At 40.8% G+C, this 23,115-nt stretch overlaps 1 protein-coding gene across 2 annotated transcripts in view; it reads left to right on the top strand.

Moving 5' to 3' along the window:
- LOC126165285 (GTPase Era, mitochondrial) overlaps positions 1 to 23,115 on the top strand; it is a 64,061-nt gene that overhangs the window by 17,508 nt on the left and 23,438 nt on the right. The window contains exons 1-3 of one of the 2 annotated variants that reach the window (XM_049920306.1): positions 11,499 to 11,925; positions 12,391 to 12,515; positions 18,502 to 18,676. In XM_049920306.1, coding sequence (XP_049776263.1) covers positions 11,677 to 11,925; positions 12,391 to 12,515; positions 18,502 to 18,676 — 549 coding nt within the window. In that variant the 5' untranslated portion in view covers positions 11,499 to 11,676. Of the gene's footprint in view, positions 1 to 11,498; positions 11,926 to 12,390; positions 12,516 to 18,501; positions 18,677 to 23,115 lie in introns of those variants that run through there. The other variant, XM_049920307.1, reaches the window with a different exon arrangement.

The following is a 23,115-nucleotide window of genomic DNA, read 5'->3' as shown; positions in this document are numbered from 1 at the left end:
GCCATGATAGGGAGAGGGGAACGGGTGGGTAGCGATGGAGATGGAAAAAGGATAGGAGGAGGGGCCCTGATGCGGGGTGGAATGGGTGGGGAATTATAGTTGCAGGACAGACCATTGTCAGGTGGGTTTCATTGTCTGGGTGAGGGAGGTGGTTGAAGTTGCATCAGGATAGGATTCTGTGTCCAGGTGTACAGACATGTTTGTAAAAGTGTGGCAGCATATAGGGATTTGTGATCACAGTGAGAGCAATGGATTTATTGGACTCCACTGGAGATACTGTAGTATATGAGGAGGTGTTTGATGTCGATGAGGTGGCGTGGGAATTCGATGAGATGGCAGAGGATCAATGTGGTGGAGGGGGGAGGGGGGATGCAAGGCAAAGTACGTGAAATTCAAGGATTTGGAGGGACTGCCACACTGGTTAATAGGGGGTGGTGGCGTTGGCTCAGGTGTTGATGGGTGTGTTGGGAAAGGATGGATTCAAAGACCTTGATTAATACTCAGGTGAGGCTTATTGAGTGGTAAGAGAAAATATTGGTAGGGGGTCTGTGCAGTTTGGGAAAAGGTAGGATTTTGGGAGTTTTTCACAGTTAAGGATAGTAGCCTGTGGAGAAGATTGTGTTTTAAAGGGATGCAAGGGTGGCGACAAAGGAGATGGGGCAATCTTTTAGGTGCTGATAGGTAATGCAGTGGTGACCAGAAAAAGTATCACACTTTTCGTGAAGGAATTGTTTTATGCCATGTGCTGCAGTAAGTGTATTTATTTCCATTTGTGTTTTGTTGTCCAAATAGTGGAACTTGGGAGCCAGGGATGGATCAGAAGTATGTGTGCATTCATGGACTGTAGGGAATAATAAGCAGTCAAAATCAGGGTCATCAGGAACAGAGAAGAGGTCAAGGAGAAACGATACATAGTACTCGGCTTTTCTCTGGTTGTTATGGAGGACTAGGTAGTGAGGGAGAGTATTACTGCTATCAAGCCAATGGAATGCTTTCTAATGCCTGGAAGAGTTAATGGGGAGGGTAGAACTGAGTCTGATGCATGTCTGGCACCAGCCAAGCTATTTTATTAGCATTGGATAAGTTCTTGGTGTGTTTTTGTATTTTCCAGTGGTTTATGAGTATATGCCAATCACTAGTCAGTAGGAAGGAGCAGTTTCTCAGAAGAGGAGTACAGCTTGTATGTTGGGGGGGGGGGGGTGATGAAAATATATGGTCTTAGTAGGAATATGGATGAATATTATATTTGACAAAGTGTGTTGCAGGTAGGACACGACATGAATAATATTATGAAGTTGCTGGGAAGTTAACTGATGGCTTCATATTTGGATATCTATGGATTCCTGGTAGGCATTCCAGTTGGTACAGGAGTAGTTGTGTATAACTGTAGGATGAAGATTGGGATGGAGTGCACTGGGATGAGGATGCTGAGAAGAAAAGGTAGGTGATGACTTCCAATTGGGTCTAGGACTGCTGCAGTGAGTAGTCAAAGAAAGTCGGGAGAAGCTAAGATGGTATCTGAAGTATTAATCTCAGAAAAGGTGTGCAGGAGAATGGAGATAATATCCCTTTGGAGGAGGTCTGTAAACTGAGCTCACCGCTAGAGTTCTGCAGGGGATCTGCTGTGGATGTTAAGGTCAGTGGCAACAACATAGGTGGAAAAGATATGGTCGATATTGGTGAAAAGTCATAGGGCATGGGTAGTATAGGTAAGGTTAAGCTTTTGAAGAAGAGATAAGAACAAGGTGTTCTGCGAGATTATTATATAAGGGTTGTGGTCGACTAGGGATGTGATTTGGTGGCCGATTACAACACCACCACTGGCCAGGGATTATCTGTGCAGTGTAGGGAGAGATGCAGATGATATGATAAGTTTGGAGGAAGGTCTCATTTAAAAAGAGCAGGGATTTTGTACTGAGAAAAGTTTAGTGACAGGTATGTTCTAATCAGATTTGGTAGCAAACCAATGCCATCAATGATATTTCAGATATACATGCCAACATGACAAGCAGGAGATGAAGAGACAGAGAAAGTATATGAGGATGTTGAACGAGTAATTCAGCACATAGATGGAAATGACAATCTAATAATAATGGGGGATAGGAACAAAGCTGCTGGGGATGGAACAGAAGAAAGAGTTATGGGGGGGATATGGGCTTGGCAATAGGGATGAGACAGAAGAAAGAATTAATAGAGTTCTGTAGTAAGTTTCAGATGGTAATAGCGACTCCACTGTTCAGCAGTCCTAAGAGGAGGAGTTAAGCTTGGTAAAGACCTGGACACACAGGAAAATTCCAGCTGGATTACATTATGGTCAGACAGAGATTCTGAAATCAGATATTGGATTGTAAGGTATGTCCAGGTGCAGGCATAGATTCAAATCACAAATTAGTAATGATGGAGAGTGGACTGAAGTTTAATAGAATCGTCCAGACGAATCAGTGTGGAGGAAATGGCATTTTGAAATACTGAGGAGTGATGAGTCATGTTTGACATTCACTAAGGATGTTGATAATAAGAAATAGAGTAGGCAGTTAGTTGAAGAGCAGTGACCTTCTCTAAAAAGGGCCATCACAGATGCTGGGCAGACAAACACAGGCACAAGGAAGGTAACTGTCAAGAAACCGTGGTTATCAGGAGAAATACTCCAACTGATCATGAAAAAAAGAAGGAAAAAAGTTCATAGAAAGAAAGGAATAAATCAATATAAATCCCTTACAAATGAAATAAATGGGAAGCTCAGGGCAGCCAAGGCGAAATGGGTGCAGGAGAGATCTGAAGAAATCGAACAAGAAATAATCATTGAGAGTACTGGGGTAGCATGTAGAAATGTTAAAACAACCTTTGGTGAAATTAAACGCAAAAGTGCTGACATTTAGAGTGTAATGAGAATTCAATTGTTAAATGCAAAGGAGAAAGTGGGTAGGCAGAAAGAGTACACTGAAGACCTCTAGGAGGTCTGATAACATGACAGAAGAAAAAAAATTGGAGTCGATAATGAAACAAAGGGGATTCAGTATTAGAACCAGAATTAAAAAGAGCTCAGAAAGACATAATATGAAATAAGGCAGATGGGGTAGATAATTTCTAAAATAATGGCTGGAGGAGGCAATCATATGACTATTAAACCTAGTAAGTAGATTCTATGAGACTGGCGATGCACCGTCAGATTTTCAGAAAAAAGATCATCCACACAATTCTGGAGATAGCAAGAGCAGATAAGTGCAAGAAGTATCGCACAATCAGCTAACAGTTCATGCATCCAAGTTACTAACAGAGACAATATACAGAAGAAAGGAAAAGAAAATTGAGGATATGTTAGGCAATGATCAGTTTGACTTTAGGAAAGATAAACACGCCAGAGAGGCAGTTCTGACGTTGTGCTTGATAACAGAAGCGAGACAAAAGAAAAATCAGGACATGCTCATATAATTGGACGACTTACGAAAAGGGTTGGACAATTTGAGAAGGTGCAACATGTTCAAAATTTCGAGAAAAATAGGCGAAAGCTGTAGGGAAAGATAGGTAATACACTCTATGTACAAGAAGAAGAGGCAACAATATGATTGGAAGACGAAGAATAAGAAGCTAAAAATGGTGTTAGACATGGATTCAATCTTTCACCCCTATTGTTCAATTTACACATCAAAGAAGCAATGGCAGAAATAAAAGTAAGGTTCAAGACTGGGATTACAGTTCAAGGTGAAAGGATATCGATGACAAAATTCGCTGATGACATTGCTATCCTCAGTGAGTGTGAAGAAAGAATAATAATATAATCTGTTGAATAGGATGAACAATCTAATAAGTACAGAATATGAACTGAGAATAAACTGAAGAAAGTAATGAGAAGAAGCAGAAATGAGAACAGTGAGCAACTTAACATCAGATCTGTGGAAGTAGATGAAAAAGAATTCTGCTACCTGGGCAGCAAATTAACCCATGATGGATGGGGCAAGGAGGACATAATAAGCTGACTAGCACAAGCAAAAAGGCATTCCTAGCCAAGAGAAGTCTACTAGTATCAAACATAGACCTTAATTTGTGGAAGACATTTTTCAGAATGTATGTATGGAGTACAGCATTGTATGGCAGTGAATCATGGAGAGTGGGAAAAACTAAAACAGAAGAAGACTGGAGCGTTTGAGATATGGTCCTACAGGAAAATGTTGAAAAGTCGGTGGACAAATAAGGTAAGGAATGAGGAAATTCCCAGCAGAATCAGCAAAGAAAGGAACAAATGGCAAACACTGACAAAAAGAAGGAACAGGATGAAGGATATGTGTTGAGACATTAGGGTATAACCTCAATGGTAGTAGAAGGAGCTGTAGAGGGTAAAAACTATAGGGCAAGACAGAGACTGGATTACTCCCAATAAAAGGCTAAAATAAAAGGGTATAATAAGAAGGGATTTATTTGTAGTGAAGGAACAGATTTTATGGAGTTATACATTGGAGTGCTGTTGTGCCAAGACAAGGAATAGGGGTGGTTTCTATGCATGAGGAATAGATGAGGTTTAAACTGGGGAGTCAAGGTGAGTGAGTGGACCTGGGTGGGGGAGTAGAAGCTTGGGTGTAGAGCTGGAAGACGGAGTGAGCAGCAGTGGGGATTTATTGGAGGGTGTGTGGATACAATCATCTTGAAATTTATAACATCTTCAGAGCAATTGGGGGGGGGGGCAGGGGATAGAATTGTTGGTATAGATAGGATTATCAATTCGGATGGATCAGGACTGTGAGCTCAGGTTTAGTAGATCGGGGCTCAGCATTTTGCAGAAGAGGTAGGCTGGCAGTGATTGTAGATAGAAGGGGAAGCAAGGTTAGGGCATTGTTGAAGGATATGAAAGGCTTCACAGTGAGGACTATTGGGTGGATTGTTGCAGTTGGCAGTGAGATCATTGTAGCAGAGACATTTCTAGCAGTGGTAAGATTGAGGATGGGATTCGGAATGTTCAATTTTTAGGTGCCAGTGATATACCAAGCCCCCCTCGTTAAAGAGATGATCTATGGTGGAGGCAGAATCGGTAAATAACAGATGAGGTAAGTGAGATTAAGATTGTTATTGATGAGTTTGGCTTTTTGGACTTCTTCAGTTGGCTGGATGTTCAATTCAGATTCCATTTCTTCATTGGTATTCTTGAGGTCCTCCTTGGTGATTACAGCAATGAGGGTGGGAGGGTGGTGGATAGGTTTGGGTTTTTGGCCTGGAGTGTGTTGGAGTGAGATGCAAGTGCTGTTTTTAGATCAAAGGTAATGTAGGTTATTTTAGAGAGGAGGCCCATACAGAAGTTGAGGTACAGGGATTGAGGCCGTCCTCAGCATGATGTGTTGGATACAGAGGTTAGGGATATACTTTTGAACTTCTAGAGTGAGAGGTTTGGATTTGAGGAATTTGGATCCAAGTTGGAGAGGATGATGGTATGAATGGCAGGGAAGTTGCAGAGGGAGGAGTTTTGTTTCAACAGGTTTGGGGTTTTTAGGGTATGTGACTGGGAGAAGTGTCACTGGTTTGGCATTTTGTTGTTTTTTTAAATGCTGTTGGATGAAAGAATGGTTGCGGGATGTGGGGTGGTGGGACAGATTGTTGTTGAGTTTTATCTATGAGTAGTGCAGGTCTTTCAGAATGGTTGGTGTTGGTTGGTGTTATGCAACTGATGGAATGATTGTGACGTTACACATTTCTACTGTTGCTCCGCGAGTTGTTATGAACATGAAAACGGTAGATGTGGTGGCTGCTGAGTCCCAGCTGAAAGAGAAATTGAATGGAGATGTGGGAAAGGAGAGATGTATGTGTTGTGGTTGGGGTGGGAGACGATTTTTTAGTATGGGAGAATAGACGTGGGGTTGTGACTGAGAGGACTTGCTCCATTTACTAACATGGGCAGCATTAGATAGGGAGATGTAGATAAATGACATGGTGGGATGATCCATGATGACAGATGACAGTGATCAGCATTGAGAAATGTGGATGGTCACGGAAGCAGTGCTGAAGATGACAGGCAGGTTGTGGATGACGAGCAAGTGACCATCAATGAAATGTCTCCCAGATGGCAAGAATAACAGGAGCGATGTCCATGCCCATGTGGTGGTGACAACAGCAACAGGGGAAGGTGAGACAACTGTGACAACGATCTCCAAGGCGAGGCGAGGTTGCGAATGTTCGATGATGAAAAACGCACAATGGAGTAATCCAAGGACGCTGATTAACAAAAACAGAAGAATTCTTATTATACTGTCGGCCATCTTGCTACATTTAATGAGCACCGAGCTGATGGGTATATTTTCGTTGTATGGAGCTACCGGTACTTAATAAATATTCAAACACGCACTGAGAATATACTTGAACGGTTTATTACTTGGTATTACAGGAAAAGAAGCACAGTTGCTACAGGTAACTTGTAAACAACAAACACAGTAACCAAGAAACAGGATAAACATAAAAACAATAGTTATAACTCCAAGGAATATGCAACAACATTATACAGCACTCCAAGCGGCGGATTCAAACTTAGCGGTTTACGCCATTCATTTGTTGCCGTGCAGTCACTGAATTCCCGACACAATAATATCTATGGATGGGGCACACTAACGTGTGCGGTCACAGCAATCGACGTGAGTAGCAGTCGCTACAGAGCAATACAACACATTGGTCATATATGGCCTGTAATACCACATTCTAAAAAACCCAGCCATGACATTTACAGGCGCGAAGGTTGTTACCTTTTGACAGCTAGAGCGACACTAGCGCTCCAAGCGGTGAGAAAGTAGTCAGTCACAAGTATCATAGAGATAATGTTCGTTTTAGCTATTTTCTACTTAATCAACGAAATATTTATTAACTGTGTGTTCCATGCATTAGTAAATTACCAAGAGACATAAATTATAGTGAAATACATGCAAAAGCAACTGAATCACACTGATTCAGTTACCTAAGCTATAACTAATGCACAAAAAAATACTTCTGAATATGTGAGTATATGCAACTTACTCCGCTGAAAGCAAGAGAATGTAAACATTTATTTCAAGCACATGAAGCCTATATTTCCATTGTCTGTTGTTATTATCAGAGGCACTATCCTTGACATTTAAACATGTTTTGTGGGGTCTAGTGATTCGCCCATTCTTACACTTCACTCAGCTTTCTAATACACAAAAAATTTTGTAAACGGAATTACTTCTGCTTCAAAAGCGGATGTACTCACGAGTCTTGCTGTTTATGACTCAAATTTAGCAACAATTGTGGAATTTGTTTCTTCTGTGTTGGGAAACAGTTTTATTGCTTCTGACAATTTATTTGAAAATAAATTGAAAAAGTTTGTCTTAGACAACTCCTTCTACTCTGAGGAAGAATTTCTATGTTTGTAGTTTGTAAATGGTGGTGGGTAGGAATTTCTAACTCAGTCTGTATATCTTGTTTTCATTTCGGTGGAAAAATTATATGGTGATGTTTAGATTACAAACAGATGTGAAAATTAATTTGAAATATGAATGTAAAATGACTCGTTCAACGTCACGACAATTTATCATGCAAAATGATCCGTGGAACATGAAAGTAACTACCTAACTAACTAAGTGTGTCATTTCCACTTAAGCTACAGCTGTGGTGGCTTATTTCATACATTAAATGTTATAGATATTACATTCCATATAGGATTTCTATGTCCCAAAATCACTGATCTGGCTGAAAGTGCAGTGAACAAATCTACATTTTCTTAGGTAGATGTACAATGTCTTTCTGTAAAAGGTCATATCTTCCGGTGTTTATTAGCATTTTTTAATTATTAAAGGTAAACGACATTTTCCGGTAAATAACTGTGTCCGTGACAAGATAATCGTAAATAGCCTGTCCTGTATGTAATGTACAGTATCGTACCTTCCAGCGTCCTTAGGAACCTAAAAATTTGGTGTCATTTTGTAGTTATTGTCGATTTTTATGTCACTATATAGATTCCCTGTCGTGAAAGCTATGTTACAGATCAATGTAAATGTTAGTATTCGTACTCATCCAGTAACGTATTCAGTTGTCGCTTGCCAGCCGTTTTGGGCACTGCTGTTGCTGCGGTGAACGAAAAGGATACGGGATGTCGCGACTGTTACGCCGCTTTCACACTATACGGTTTTGACCGTACGGCAAAAAGCCGTACGGCTGTAGGTGTGAAGAAATGTATGGCGCCTTTCACATTATACGGCGACGGCAAAATGCCGCTGCCGTGCCGTGCTGCAGCCGTGTCTTGCCACTACAACAGACGGTCGCCGTACGGCAAGTTCGACAACAGTGGCCTACGTGACTAAGTGCATGCTTTCACACTGGACGGTTTTGAGCCGTACGGCGTCGACTAGTTCGTTGTAGTGTCGTTTTATTCATTTGTGTTTATTCTTGTTTACTGAAAAGTGTAGAAGAATGGATGAAATTGATACTGAACTTTTGATAACCTTGGTGGAAGTAAGACCTGTTCTGTGGGACAAAACTCTAGATGCGTATAGAGATCGTATTGCTACAAAGAATGCTTGGCGGGAAGTTTGCGTAGCACTGAAGCAAGATTTTGATGAGATGGAAGACAAAGATAAAAATGCGTTTGGTAAGTATTTATTTAATATATTAATATTACATTTAATACGTTTTAAACAGTTTTTATTTAACGTTATAAATTTTATTCTAAAAGTAAATCGTTTGTTTATAAGTAAATTACTGCTACCAGTCACGTTTTTTTTGTTTTGTTTATATTTTGCACGACGCGTTTCGGGAAATAATTCCCATCCTTAAGTGCGTTTTTCTCTAAGTTTTCATCATGTGTGGTGTCTTTTTATGTGTCAGGTCTTGCATTCTGTTTTCTTTACTGTAATTTATAAGAGAAACACGCACAAGACCTCACAAATAAAAAAACACTACACATAATGAAAACTTAGAGAAAAAAACGCACTTGAAGATCGGAATTATTTCCCGAAACGCGTCGTACAAAATATAAACAAAACGATTAAAAACGTGAGTGGTAGCAGTAATTTATTTATAAAGAAAACTATTTACTATACAGTCGCAGGCTTTCACAAACAATCTACAAAAAGGAAAAGGCTTGTTAATTTATATCTTTGACATCTGCCATGACACGCTTCCAGCATTTGTCATAAAATATTTACAAAGAGTGTTCCTTATGGCGTTGGCTGTCAGTCCTCCTCTTATGTTGGCATCTTGGGCTAAGTCTTCCAAACCAGTGAAGGATGTGGTGTCTTCAATTATAAATCCATCTCTCTGACGTACAAAATTGTGTAAAACAATGCAAGCTTTAACCATTTTTACTGCAAAATCTGGATGAACATTTAAAGGTCGGTGAAACAACCGCCACTTATTGGTGAGGATGCCAAAAGCACATTCCACATACCTCCTTGCTCTGCACAAACGGTAATTAAATACACGTTTCTCAACTGTCAAGTTTGTTCCCCCAAAAGGCCGGAGCAAATGCGTGTGTAGGCCAAATGCTGCGTCTCCCACGAAGAAGTAGGGTACTTTTGGACCTTCCGTACCAGGCAGACATTGGACGTCTGGAAATTCCAGGGAATTACTTTCTATTGACTTCCATAAACTGGACCGTCTGAACACTGAAGAGTCACAGTCTTTGCCATAACTTCCTACGTCGACATAAATGAACCTGTAGTTGGAATCCGCTACAGCCATCAGAACCACAGAAAAGTATTCTTTGTAATTGAAGTACATTGATCCGCTATTAAATGGGGCAGTAAGACGGATATGTTTTCCATCCACCGCTCCTAAGCAGTGGGGGAAATTAGCAGTACGTTCAAATCCAGCCGCTATTGATTCCCATACCTCTTTGGTCGGTCTTTGTATACATTCTTCCCGCAGTGATGACCAAATTGCTGTGCATACATCATTAACCACTTTACTTGCTGTAGAAATCCCAATTCTGTACTGGAAATGTAAGTCAGTGAAGGAACAACCGCTTGCCAGATACCTGAACAAAACGAAAAAAAATCAGTGACATTTAGTTTGCAGTGGACATTTTTTGTTACAGTTTTGCTTTTTTCTATACAAAATTAAAATGTTTTCATACAGTTTTGTTTCCTTTTGATGTAGGTATAGAAGTAATACGGAGGTGGACCAATCTACGAGACTCCTTTGTGAAGTCAAACATAAAAATTCAAGCTGCGAAAAAAAGTGGCTCAGCAGCAAAGAAAAAGAAAAAGTATGTATATTCTGATCAGCTGCAGTTTCTAAAAAAGCTGTATGATGCTCGAGAGACGGAGGACAGTTTTCAATCGGAACGCACCGCCAGACTGGAAGAAGATATAGAAACGCAGGGCTCCGTCGAAAATACTGAGAATGTTTCTGGGCCATTTGATACAGCACCCACACAACAAACATCCAAAAGCGAGTGCCATACAAACAGAAAACATAGAAAACCTGATGCAATCGAAATGAAAATATTACGAGCTCTGGAAGAAGACAAACCTTGCAGCAAAATGTCATTTTTACTTAGTCTGAAGCCTCATCTGGAAAAATTTGATGAACAGGATTATCTTCAGTTTCAGATGGGAGTCCTCAAAGTTATAGAAAATATATATGAAAGGAGAAATATATTGACAGCTCAACCTCCTCCATTTACCCATTACACACCTCCCATGCCCTATAATAATAGATTTCAAGCTTATTCTTATTCACCTATGGAAAATGCTGCTCCAATATCCTCTTACCATACGCATCAGATTCGTCCTCCTCCAGCTGCACCAAACCCAACTACTTTTCTCGAACAACCATTACAGACTTCTCAAGGTCGCAGTTCTTATCAACGAATTAATAAAGTGCCACCACCATACCCTTCGCCTTCCACAAGTAGCCATGAAGGCCCACCATCAACAACGCAGTTCTACAACGTTTTTGCAGAGAGCCTGTCGCCACAAAGTGACAGTACAGTCAGTCCTGCTACAAACTCTTTGGTTTCAACTGCTGATATTGATATTGACTTTTCTACTTCATAATCTGAGCGTAATAAAAATGTAAAACACAAATAAATAAGTAAATAAACAGAACTAGTTTTTATGTATTAAATTACCTTAACGTGATAGCCAGCATTTGAACAGGTTGGATGCAATTGCGGAATTGTGTGTTTTGTCGTTGTAACACATCCTTTAGTTTTCTATGTAATTCGTCAAACGAGGTAATAGACATTCGGAAATAGTTAAAGAATTTATTTCCGTCGTTCCTCAAATCTTCAAAGAGTGTATAAAATAAACCCACTTCGTCTCTTCTCTGGTTAATGGGGTGTACCCACAAAAGACGACCTTTTCTTTTGCGGCGACGATGAAGCAACCACAAAGCAACAACTCGTTTACGGTTCATCTTGATACACACATTAAGCAAACTGAATAGACACCAACAACTGGTCACGTCAAAAAGCCGTGTAATGTGAAAGCAACACAGGCACGGCTAAAACTCGTACGGCTTTTTGCCGTACGGTCAAAACCGTATAGTGTGAAAGCGGCGTTATTGTTATACACCTTTGGTTTGTTTGTAAACATGGTAGCGTGGAAAAGCATAAACATAGTATTACCAAAGAAAATGTGTGGGTTATGTTGGTGGCAACATTTATTACTTAGAAACGAGTGAGGTTTTATAGTTTCCACGTTGAAAACTTGGGAATCTTTATAGTGTGCAAAAGTTGTTGCAATGTTAAGCGGACAAGTAAATTGTGCAAGGCTAACTCGTGCCTTAAAAACGGTATTTAAGTTAACGCAAAGTGTTAAAAGACAGTTTTCTGAAAATGCTGCGGCTTCGACTACAGTGTTTCAAGAGTCAAGACATTTAGAAGATTCTTCACACGACAAGTGTGAAGAAACGAAATTAGTGAAAGTTGCTATTATCGGTGCACCCAATGCTGGTAAAAGCAGTTTAATCAATCAGTTGACTGGCAGAATGGTAAGTTTTACCGGTGCTAATTATCGAGTCGTAGAGTTTGTGTTTCCAGAATTAATTCGAAAGTGATCAATGGTGTTATTTCTTTTCTGTTTTGTCTTCTCAGAGTTAGCTTGCATTTTTGGTCATTTCGCTAAAATTACCTTTAAAGGCAATAGAACAAGCACATCTTTGTATTTTAAATTCATTTTGCTTCGAGTTTAAGACAATCGCTGCAAAGTAGTGATGAACGCAAAATAAAAGAATTTTCTAATACAACCAACATCGGCCAGTGCAGCATATTGTTATTCAGGAAAATGGTATTGGATGTGGATCCTGTTGCGATTTAAAAACTGACCAAGGCTTATTTTTGTTTGTTCAAAGGGAGCATTAATGGATGAAACCAAAACTATGTAATGTGACACTCAGCAGTCAGTATTTTTTGTAGCATTGTATGAATTTTTTTTTAAATACATTTTTTCCATGCAGCTGTGTCCTGTATCCAAGAAAGTGCACACGACAAGATGTCGTGCTCGGGCTGTATCAATTCAAGACACCACTCAAATAATATTTCTTGATACACCTGGATTGGTTACAGCTACAGAGATGCAAAGGTTAGTGTTTCTGCATGAATAATAATGCTAAAAGAAACGTTATGCTAATAGAATGTTAAGTAACACACACACACACACACACACACACACACACACACACACACACACACACACACACAGAGAGAGAGAGAGAGAGAGAGAGAGAGAGAGAGAGAGAGAGAGAGAGAGAGAGAGAGAGAGAGAGAGTTAGGGGTTGATAGGAACAGAGAATAAGTCATGGAAAGAATTTTAGGGATTACAGAAGTGTTCAATTCCACCTGCCTGCTTTGAACCATTATGTAATCAATATGGCGGAAATGGCTGTTCTAAGCTCTCCAGTATTGCACCTATGATGCCACTAAATGCACACGGCAACAAACATACACTCCTGGAAATGGAAAAAAGAACACATTGACACCGGTGTGTCAGAACCACCATACTTGCTCCGGACACTGCGAGAGGGCTGTACAAGCAATGATCACACGCACGGCACAGCGGACGCACCAGGAACCGCGGTGTTGGCCGTCGAATGGCGCTAGCTGCGCAGCATTTGTGCACCGCCGCCGTCAGTGTCAGCCAGTTTGCCGTGGCATACGGAGCTCCATCGCAGTCTTTAACACTGGTAGCATGCCGCGACAGCGTGGACGTGAACCGTATGTGCAGTTGACGGACTTTGAGCGAGGGCGTATAGTGGGCATGCGGGAGGCCGGGTGGACGTACCGCCGAATTGCTCAACACATGGGGCGTGATGTCTCCACAGTACATCGATGTTGTCGCCAGTGGTCGGCGGAAGGTGCACGTGCCCGTCGACCTGGGACCGGACCGCAGCGACGCACGGATGCACGCCAAGACCGTAGGATCCTACGCAGTGCCGTAGGGGACCGCACCGCCACTTCCCAGCAAATTAGGGACACTGTTGCTCCTGGGGTATCGGCGAGGACCATTCGCAACCGTCTCCATGAAGCTGGGCTACGGTCCCGCACACCGTTAGGCCGTCTTCCGCTCACGCCCCAACATCGTGCAGCCCGCCTCCAGTGGTGTCGCGACAGGCGTGAATGGAGGGACGAATGGAGACGTGTCGTCTTCAGCGATAAGAGTCGCTTCTGCCTTGGTGCCAATGATGGTCGTATGCGTGTTTGGCGCCGTGCAGGTGAGCGCCACAATCAGGACTGCATATGACCGAGGCACACAGGGCCAACACCCGGCATCATGGTGTGGGGAGCGATCTCCTACACTGGCCGTACACCACTGGTGATCGTCGAGGGGACACTGAATAGTGCACGGTACATCCAAACCGTCATCGAACCCATCGTTCTACCATTCCTAGACCGGCAAGGGAACTTGCTGTTCCAACAGGACAATGCACGTCCGCATGTATCCCGTGCCACCCAACGTGCTCTAGAAGGTGTAAGTCAACTACCCTGGCCAGCAAGATCTCCGGATCTGTCCCCCATTGAGCATGTTTGGGACTGGATGAAGCGTCGTCTCACGCGGTCTGCACGTCCAGCACGAACGCTGGTCCAACTGAGGCGCCAGGTGGAAATGGCATGGCAAGCCGTTCCACAGGACTACATCCAGCATCTCTACGATCGTCTCCATGGGAGAATAGCAGCCCGCATTGCTGCGAAAGGTGGATATACACTGTACTAGTGCCGACATTGTGCATGCTCTGTTGCCTGTGTCTATGTGCCTGTGGTTCTGTCAGTGTGATCATGTGATGTATCTGACCCCAGGAATGTGTCAATAAAGTTTCCCCTTCCTGGGACAATGAATTCACGGTGTTCTTATTTCAATTTCCAGGAGTGTATAAATACGGCAATAACGTCTCCCTCCAAATATACAATCAAACTAATGGGACAACCGTGGGAAACTGGGGGTGGGGGTTCAATTATATAGGTCAACCACAGCTGACACTAACAAACACTGAAACCAACAACTACAACTATGAAAATTGTAATCAGTCATTTCTCTCACAATCTCAGCAATCATTTGAAGTAATTGGATGCATTTAATGACAGACAACATGCCCTCCCCAATTTCCAACCACGACATAGCACTGCTATATTTAATCGTCATATCCATAGCTAACAACAGAAGCCACAAATAAATTAAACATCTTACCACACCACAAACAGCAAACCAATAACACCTAACAAAAAGGCCAAACAGCTAAACAGAAAAAAATTTAATTGACAACTAACTGAAAAAACTTCTAAAGTTTACGTTTGGAACTACATACACTGCCAATGACTTCACACATCCAGCACCAAGGCTCAGATGATCCCAATACAAAACATTTCACTCAGCACGCGTGTGTTGTGCACCACACTCAACAAGTGGAAGGTCCAATCCACCTTAATATGCAGTCTGGCTGTGGCTATTCATCTAGGCAGATAGTTTGTCCATAGTCATGCCCATATAGAATGTTATGCAGTGGTTACAGCAGAATTGGTGTATAATGTAACTGCATACCTAAGGTAGCCCTACCTTCGATCGGTTAGGAAATTCCAGTGACAGGGCTGGAATAGGTAATGAGCACTTGTATGGACCCGGCTTTGCACCTGTAACTTCCACAGGAATATGACCCATGGGGAAGGTATTTGGGAACAGTGTACAAACTTGCAAAGGAGTCAGAAGGAGTGTGAGGAAGATATTTTTTTATTTTAGGGCCATGGTGGAGAACGAGATTTAGTTGTTTAGTCCTGAATGGTACTTATAAAGAGGATGCTTTCTTGTGGCTGATCAACAGATGTTTGGAGAGTGTTAGGTATGCATAGGCTATGTGATGGAGGACATGTTTCTGAACAGAGCCGGGAGTGTGATTTAAGTCTGCAAATGCCTCAGCAAGACCTCAAACCCAATTGCAGAGGGTATATTTGTCAATGAAACTGATGTGTTTATTGGTGAGCAGGCTGTATAGGAGGGACTTTTCAGTGTTGAATAGCTGTCAAATGTTGAAGCAGAGGTAGTGGGGGTGTTTGGAAATTTTTATGCACTCTAAATAGATACATTTGTGAGTGGAGGTCAACATTCAGGAAACTGGCTCACAGAGCCACATAGGACCAGGATATCCTCACTCTGAGTCCAGATTGTAATGATATCATAAGTAAACATCAACCAGGTGTGGAATTTAAGGTTCTGTGTGGCCAGAAATTATTTCTCAAGATGGGCTATAAATCCACTGGTAGAAGTCTTATGCTGCAGATAATAAAAACTCTATAGGCAAGTCCGTTATGCAAATCCATCATAAAATCCTTAAAATCAAAGTTTTGTGGTGGTTATGATAACATATCAGTGAATTAAACAGTGCTCATCCGAGTTGACTTCTGCCTTAACTTATTTGGTTATCAGTGGAACATTTCCAGACTGGCTAAAATATGCAGAAGTTAAGCCTCTTTATAAGAAGGGGGATGGAGAGATAGGATTAAACTATCAACCAGCTTCACCTTTGCCAGCGTTTTCAAAAATATTTGAAAGGCGGTGTTCATGTGTCTCCTTAAGCATCTGACTGCAAATAATATATCGTCCAAGTCACAGGTTGGGTTTCTTAAGGGTTCCTGTATAGGAAAAGCTATTTACATGTACAGTGAGAATGTACTTAATTCATTAGATAACAAATTAGAGGCTGCTGGTATTTTCTATGACCTGTCAAGAGTCTTTGACTGTGTGAATCACAGTGTTCTCTTAAGTAAATTGGAATATTGTGGTGTCACCGATGGCGCTACGAAATGGTTTGAGTCTTGTATATTAACAGGAAACAAAAGATATTGTTGTGAAATACCTGTGCAGAAAGCAGTCTTCATCTGATTGGGAATTAGTTGTATGTGGTATCCATCGAGGTTCCATCTTGGGTCTGTTGCTTTTTTTGGTGTACATTAATGACCACTCATGTGTTATATTGCCAGATGCTGAGTTTGTTTTTTTTGCAGATGGTACAAACATTGCAATAAGTAGCAAGTACAAATTTATAAACAGCTGCTAATCAAATTAATAAATGGTTTAAAGCTAATTCACTGTCATTAAACTTTGAAAAGACCCACTATATTTAGTTCGGAAGCTTTAAGAAATTTCCTTCCAGCATGTGTATAACATATGAAGACATGCAATCGAGTAGGTTGACAGTGTTAAATTTATGGGACTACAAATGGCTCTGAGCACTATGGGACTTCACATCGGAGGTCATCAGTCCCCTAGAACTTAGAACTACTTAAACCTAACTAAGCTAAGGACATCACACACATCCATGCCCGAGGCAGGATTCGAACCTGCGACCGTAGCGGTTGCGCGGTTCCAGACTGAAGCGCCTGGGACTACAACTCGATAATAAACTCAGTTTGGAAGGGCATACCATAGAGTTACTGAAGCAGCTAAACAAGTCTGTATTTGCAGTGAGAATAATGTCAGATGTGGGAGATATAAATATAAAAAAACCATACATACTTTGCTTACTTTCATTCTATTAAGAGACAAACAGTTCATTTATCAAATGTTTGTTAACAAATAATAACTTTAAACCATGTTAGTGTGCTACACCTCTCAATATAATAAGCATTGCATTGTGTACTTGTAAATATTTCAAAGAGGAACACTTATAGCATCATTAATTTTATGCCAAACATTATTTATGTCATATGCAATGCACAAGTTGGATCCAGATTACATATGGAAGAAGTGTCCTAGAACAGCATTAATGTTACTTTGTGGCAGCTTTTGGTAAGCTATGTCTGTGATGTCTGGTAATCATTTACACAAGCTAATTGGCTATTTGTATGTTCTTCCTAATGGTGAAAGGGTGTATATGGGATACATCATAATGCTGCACCAGCACTCTTTCATGTGGCACAAATCTTCATCAAAAAATGTATTGGTCATGCTTCATCGTTACCATGACCTCCCACGTTCCCCGACTTGACCCCATTGAATTTTTTTTGCATGTGAGTATTTAGTGTCTTTGGTGTTTTCTAGTTGTGTTGATAGCATCAATGAACTCTGGCAATTCTTTGTGGATGGTTGTTCGTGCATTCAGAACATGCCTGGTGTTCTTAAATATGTATGGGCATTGATGAGGTGATGTGCTGAAGCCTGCCTTTACATGAATGGTGACTATGTAGAAAAAATGCTGTAAGGTGTTTGTCCTCATATCTGCAGTTTTGATCCTCGAGGACTCTTATAAGGTGTTCACATATGCAGTCATGTGGTTTCTAAACCTTTGTTTATTAGGATTATTGCTTGTTTCAGTGTCCTCCACCTGCCCCTTTCATTTGTACCTGTTTGTCAAAGATCCTGTACCATGTTACAAGGGAAATTTTTAACTGTGGTGTGAGAGGAGCCATTTGTAACGAACATTCTTACGTGTTGGGCTTCAGTTTTCATTTTTATTCAAGGTATGAAACTAAAATCTTCCATATGACAGCATAGACTTTTACAACACAGTGATTCAAGTATGTTTGTTGGGTTTACAGCCAGACCCTTAAATCAATTTGATGTGATATATTGGCTTTTCTACTGGCTTCCATCCTCAGATGCAAAGTTTAGCTACTGAAAAGCCAGAGCCATTGCCTCTGTATAGGCCACAGAACACTCATGGCACGTGCACCAAAAGCCATCTCTAAGCTGCCTCTAAACAGTGTGCGCATGTAGCACCACCATTGTCTAATGTTGGGGGACCCATATATGACTATCAAGACAATTGCCGCTAATATCAGCTGCTGACCACATCACAAGTATTGTGAAGCGATACATACAGTGCAAGGAAGAACAACTGAATGTCAGTGAGTCATCTAGAGATGAAGCAAGAAATTCTAAAGATGCAAAGTGCTGGAAATAGGTAACCATAACTATTTTCAGATGAAAAGATTAGAAGACAGGGAGAGAAGGATCTATACCATATTTAATTATTCCCTCCCCCTCCTCGGCCCTTTCCCCAGTAGCAAAGTGGGAAAAAAGAAGAGAGAAGGAAGGATGATAAAGGGTCACACTAGCAGTTATACTTTTCTGTTATTTGCAGGTTCAATTTAGAAGAGTCATTTCTACAAGATAGTGAACTTGCATTAATGGAGGCAGACTTACTTGGAGTCATACATGATGTTAGCAACCGTTGGACATCTGGATCCCTAGATGCCAAAGTATTGCGATTACTTGAGCTATATCCTGAGAAATCGTCGTTTTTGGTTCTTAATAAGGTAAGAAGCTCATTTGAAACAAATTTCTTTCATATTGCAATGTAATAAGACAAATGATTAAGAAAAAAGGTTTTACTTTCATAACTACAGAGTTGTCACTCATCCACAATGTTTTTTATACTGCACGGACTCCAGGACCACTAAACAACACTTTAAAAGAGGATCAGAAACACTGAAGTTGTTTTAAAATTCCTGTATGTCCCCCCTTCTATCTCTCTTTAATTTGCTAGCTGGTTATGAGTCATCCTTTGGTTACAGTCATCGTGTCATCATTTGGTTACCTGTTTATCCAAGTCATATGTTAAACAGCAAAGGGGGTGAAACCTTGTATAGTGTAAAACCAGACTTAGTTTATTTAAGTGTTTCCAAAGGTAAAAATATTATGTACAGTATACCTTTTACAAATCCATTTTATTATTAATTTAACACAAGATTATAAACAGTGCTTTTAGTTTCCACTCCAGGTTTATTTATTTATTTACACATCAAGTTCTGTAGGACCAAATTGAGGAGCAAATCTCCAAGGTCACGGAATGTGTCAGTACATGAAATTACAACATAAAAGTAATAACAGATAAAAATAAATATTCATGAATCTGAAAAAAGTCAGTCCATAAGTTTAAGTAAACGCTATCAGCAATACAATAAGAATCAGCTTAATTTTTCAAGAAATTCCTCGACAGAATAGAAGGAGTGACCCATGAGGAAACTCTGCTTGTCTCTATGCTCTCAAAAAGTTTCAGAACATATTTCCACAGGACTTGAAACGCCAGCTCGTGCAAGCACTCGTTCTACTGAACCTCCACTATTGTGATGTGATTCAACAAGGCACGAGTAGTGAAAACAAAAGACGGCTAGAGCTAACCATGAATGCCTGTGTGCATTACACCTGCAACATTCGCTGATATGATCATGTTAGTGCCTCATACTCCGAGCTAGGGTGGCTGCGGCCGGACAAATTGTGTGACTACCACACTCTATGTCTACTTCACAGACTCCTTGTCGCGCAAGCACCCCAGTACCTTGCTTCAGAGATTAAAAACCTGTCATGCCATCATAATCGAAACACGAGGTCACTCTTATTTGGTATCCTGACTGTGCCCACTCACAAAACAAAAACTTTTGCAAACTCCTTCTCAGTTGCCGCTGTCCGCCTCTGGAACAAACTGCCGCTTACCTTGCGCAAAATTCAATCTCCTGCTGCTTTTAAGAAGAAGTTGAAGCATTTCCTACTATCATCTTCATAAAGTTCTCCACAAAATTAATGTACCAGGCCAATCCTCTCATCCGTCAAATAGCAAAGATAGCGTCTCCTATCTTGCTCCTGAGATGCCTTCCTCTTCATCTATCTCTATTAGCCACGCAATCTTCTTTTCCTTTATATTTCCTTAATTATGTTTCATCATGTCTCTCTATTCTTCTCCTCCCTTCACCATGAGTCTCCCTCACATTCCCTGCTGCCAGCACTCCTATCTAAAATTTGTCTCTTCAATAATGTCTAATTATAACAGTACTTATGATCTACGAATATAAACTCTATATGTATGTATTTCTAATTGTTTATTTCACTTTTTGTACTAGATGTAGTTTAACATGCCTACTAAAACGTATGAATGTAAAATAAGTAGAATGCCTGGTTAGATGTAAGAGAGGGCCTGATGGCCCTAATCTTGCCAGGTTAAATAAATAAATGAGGAAACTCTTCAGTTTTGATTTGAAAACGTGTGGATTACTGCTAAGATTTTTGAATTCGAGTGGCAGCTTATTGAAAATGGATGCAGCAGTATACTGCACACCATTTTGCACAAGAGTTAAGGGAGTCCGATCCAAATGCAGGTTTGATTTCTGCCGAATATTAACCAAGTGATAGCTGCTTATTCTTGGAAAAAAAGCAAAGTAGAATAATTTACATGTCGAAGTATCACTCACTTTTGATACCGTTCGAATATTAAAAATGGCAGTATTAAGTCTTTGAACAAGATCCTGAACGTGGGCTTTCCACGACAGCTTACAATCTATCTGAACACCTAGAAATTTGAACTGTTCAGTTTCACTAATCATATGCCCGTTCTGTGATATTAAAATGTCAGGTTTTGTTGAATTGTGTGTTAGAATCTGTAAAAACTGAGTCTTACTGTGATTTAATGTTAGTTTATTTTCTACAAGCCATGAACTGAGGTCATGTACTGCACTATTTGAAACCAAGTCAATGTTGCACACAACATCCTTTACTACCAAGCTAGTGTCATCAGCAAACAGAAATATTTTAGAGTTACCCATAATACTAGAGGGCGTATCATTTATATAAATATGGAACAGGAGCGGCCCCAACACTGATCCCTGGGGCACCCCCACTTGACTGTACCCCACTCAGACCCCACGTCACAGCCATTATCAACATTGTGAATAATGAACTTTTGCTGGCTGTTGCTAAAGTAAGAGGTGAACCAATTGTGAGCTACTCCCTGTATTCTGCAATGATCCAACTTCTGGTGCAGTATTTTGTGATCAACACAATCAGATGCCTTCGTTAAATCAAAAAATATGCCAAGTGTTTGAAACCTTCTGTTTAACCCATCCAGAACCTCACAGAGAAAAGAAAATATAGCATTTTCAGTTGTTAAACGACTTCTAAAGCCGAACTGTACATTTGATAGCAAATCGTGTGATATAAAATGATCAATTAACCTTACACAGCCTTTTCAATAACTTTTGTAAACACTGATGGCATAGAAATAGGTCTAAAATTATCTACATTATCCCTTTCTCCCTTTTTATAAAGCGGCTTTACTACTGAGTACTTTAGTAGAATGAGATTTTCACTCTGCAGCGGAGTGTGCGCTGATATGAAACTTCCTGGCAGATTAAAACTGTGTGTCTGACCGAGACTCGAACTCGGGACCTTTGCCTTTCGCGGGCAAGTGCTCTACCATCTGAGCTACCGAAGCACGACTCACGCCCGATACTCACAGCTTTACTTCTGCCAGTATCTCGTCTCCTACCTTCCAAACTTTACAGAAGCTCTCCTGCGAACCTTGCAGAACTAGCACTCCTGAAAGAAAGGATATAGCGGAGACATGGCTTAGCCACAGCCTGGGGGATGTTTCCAGAATGAGATTTTCACTCTGCAGCGGAGTGTGCGCTGATATGAAACTTCCTGGCAGATTAAAACTGTGTGCCCGACCGAGACTCGAACTCAGGACCGAGTCTCGGTCGGGCACACAGTTTTAATCTGCCAGGAAGTTTCTTACTGAGTACTTTAATTGCTCAAGAAACTGACCATTCCTAAAGAAAAAATTACAAATATGGCTAAATACAGGGCTAACATGTGCAGCATAGTACTTTAATATTCTGCTAGACACTCCATAATAACCATGAGAGTCCTTAGTCTTCAGTGATTTAATTATTGACTCTATCTCCCTCTTGTCTGCATCATAGAGGAGTATTTCAGACATCAATCTCAGAAAGGCATTTGCCAAGAAAGTTATATGATTTCCTGTAGAAACTAAATTTTTATTTAATTCACCAGCAATGCTCAGAAAATGATTGTTAAATACTGCACATATATCTGATTTATCAGTAATAGAAATATTTTTACTGCGAACTGACTTTATATCGTCGACCTTGTGCTGCTGACCATATTGTAAATGAACACACGTGGTGTTGTACTTGGAGGCCACCAGCCCTTCTTCACAATGAAGTGGCATGCTTAGGATGTTGTTCTGCAGAGGACGAGCCATATCGGATTTAGACAGCTTATCTGAAGAACTCTACTACCTCTTTACTATATTCCTGCAAAATGGGTATTCCGAACAGGAGATTTGGCGTGGGTTATGTCTGGTGCATGTCAGACAATATGAAGAGCTAGAAGAAAGTGAAGAACAGTAGGAATGGTTGTCTTGACTTATGTCAGTAGTGTAACTTCAAAAACAGTGAGATTACTGAAGAAACATGAAGTGAAATGCAGCTTCCATCTACCAACAAAACTTGCAAAAGTGTTAGACTTGGAAAAGGACAATCTTAGTTTGAGAAGGCCAAGCATTTACGAGATTCTCTGTGACTATGGAAAGTTATACATTGGACAGACTTGTCACACTGTGGAAGATAGATGCATTGAACATTGACGACACACATCTGGAACAGTCAGAAAAGTCTACCATTACTAAACATTATCTCAGTGCAGGGCACAACTTGGACTACAAAGGTACTAAAATTCTCTCATTGATGTCTTCATACTTGGACAGTGTAATTAAACAAGCATATGATTTTCAACTCAGCAGTGATTGAGGCTTCCAGCTTAGCACATCATGCTAATACTGGCGATGGCAACAGCAGAGAGACTGGCTCACATGGTTGCGTATCTTGACTTATGGCTACTGACAGAAGCTGATGGGGTGGCCTGGTGGCAGGGCACAAGAGAAATTACAGCCTTTGTGTGT

This window comes from Schistocerca cancellata, chromosome 1 (genome assembly GCF_023864275.1).
Source record: "Schistocerca cancellata isolate TAMUIC-IGC-003103 chromosome 1, iqSchCanc2.1, whole genome shotgun sequence".
Classification (NCBI taxonomy): domain Eukaryota; kingdom Metazoa; phylum Arthropoda; class Insecta; order Orthoptera; family Acrididae; genus Schistocerca; species Schistocerca cancellata.
This window is presented reverse-complemented; position numbering and strand designations above follow the sequence as displayed.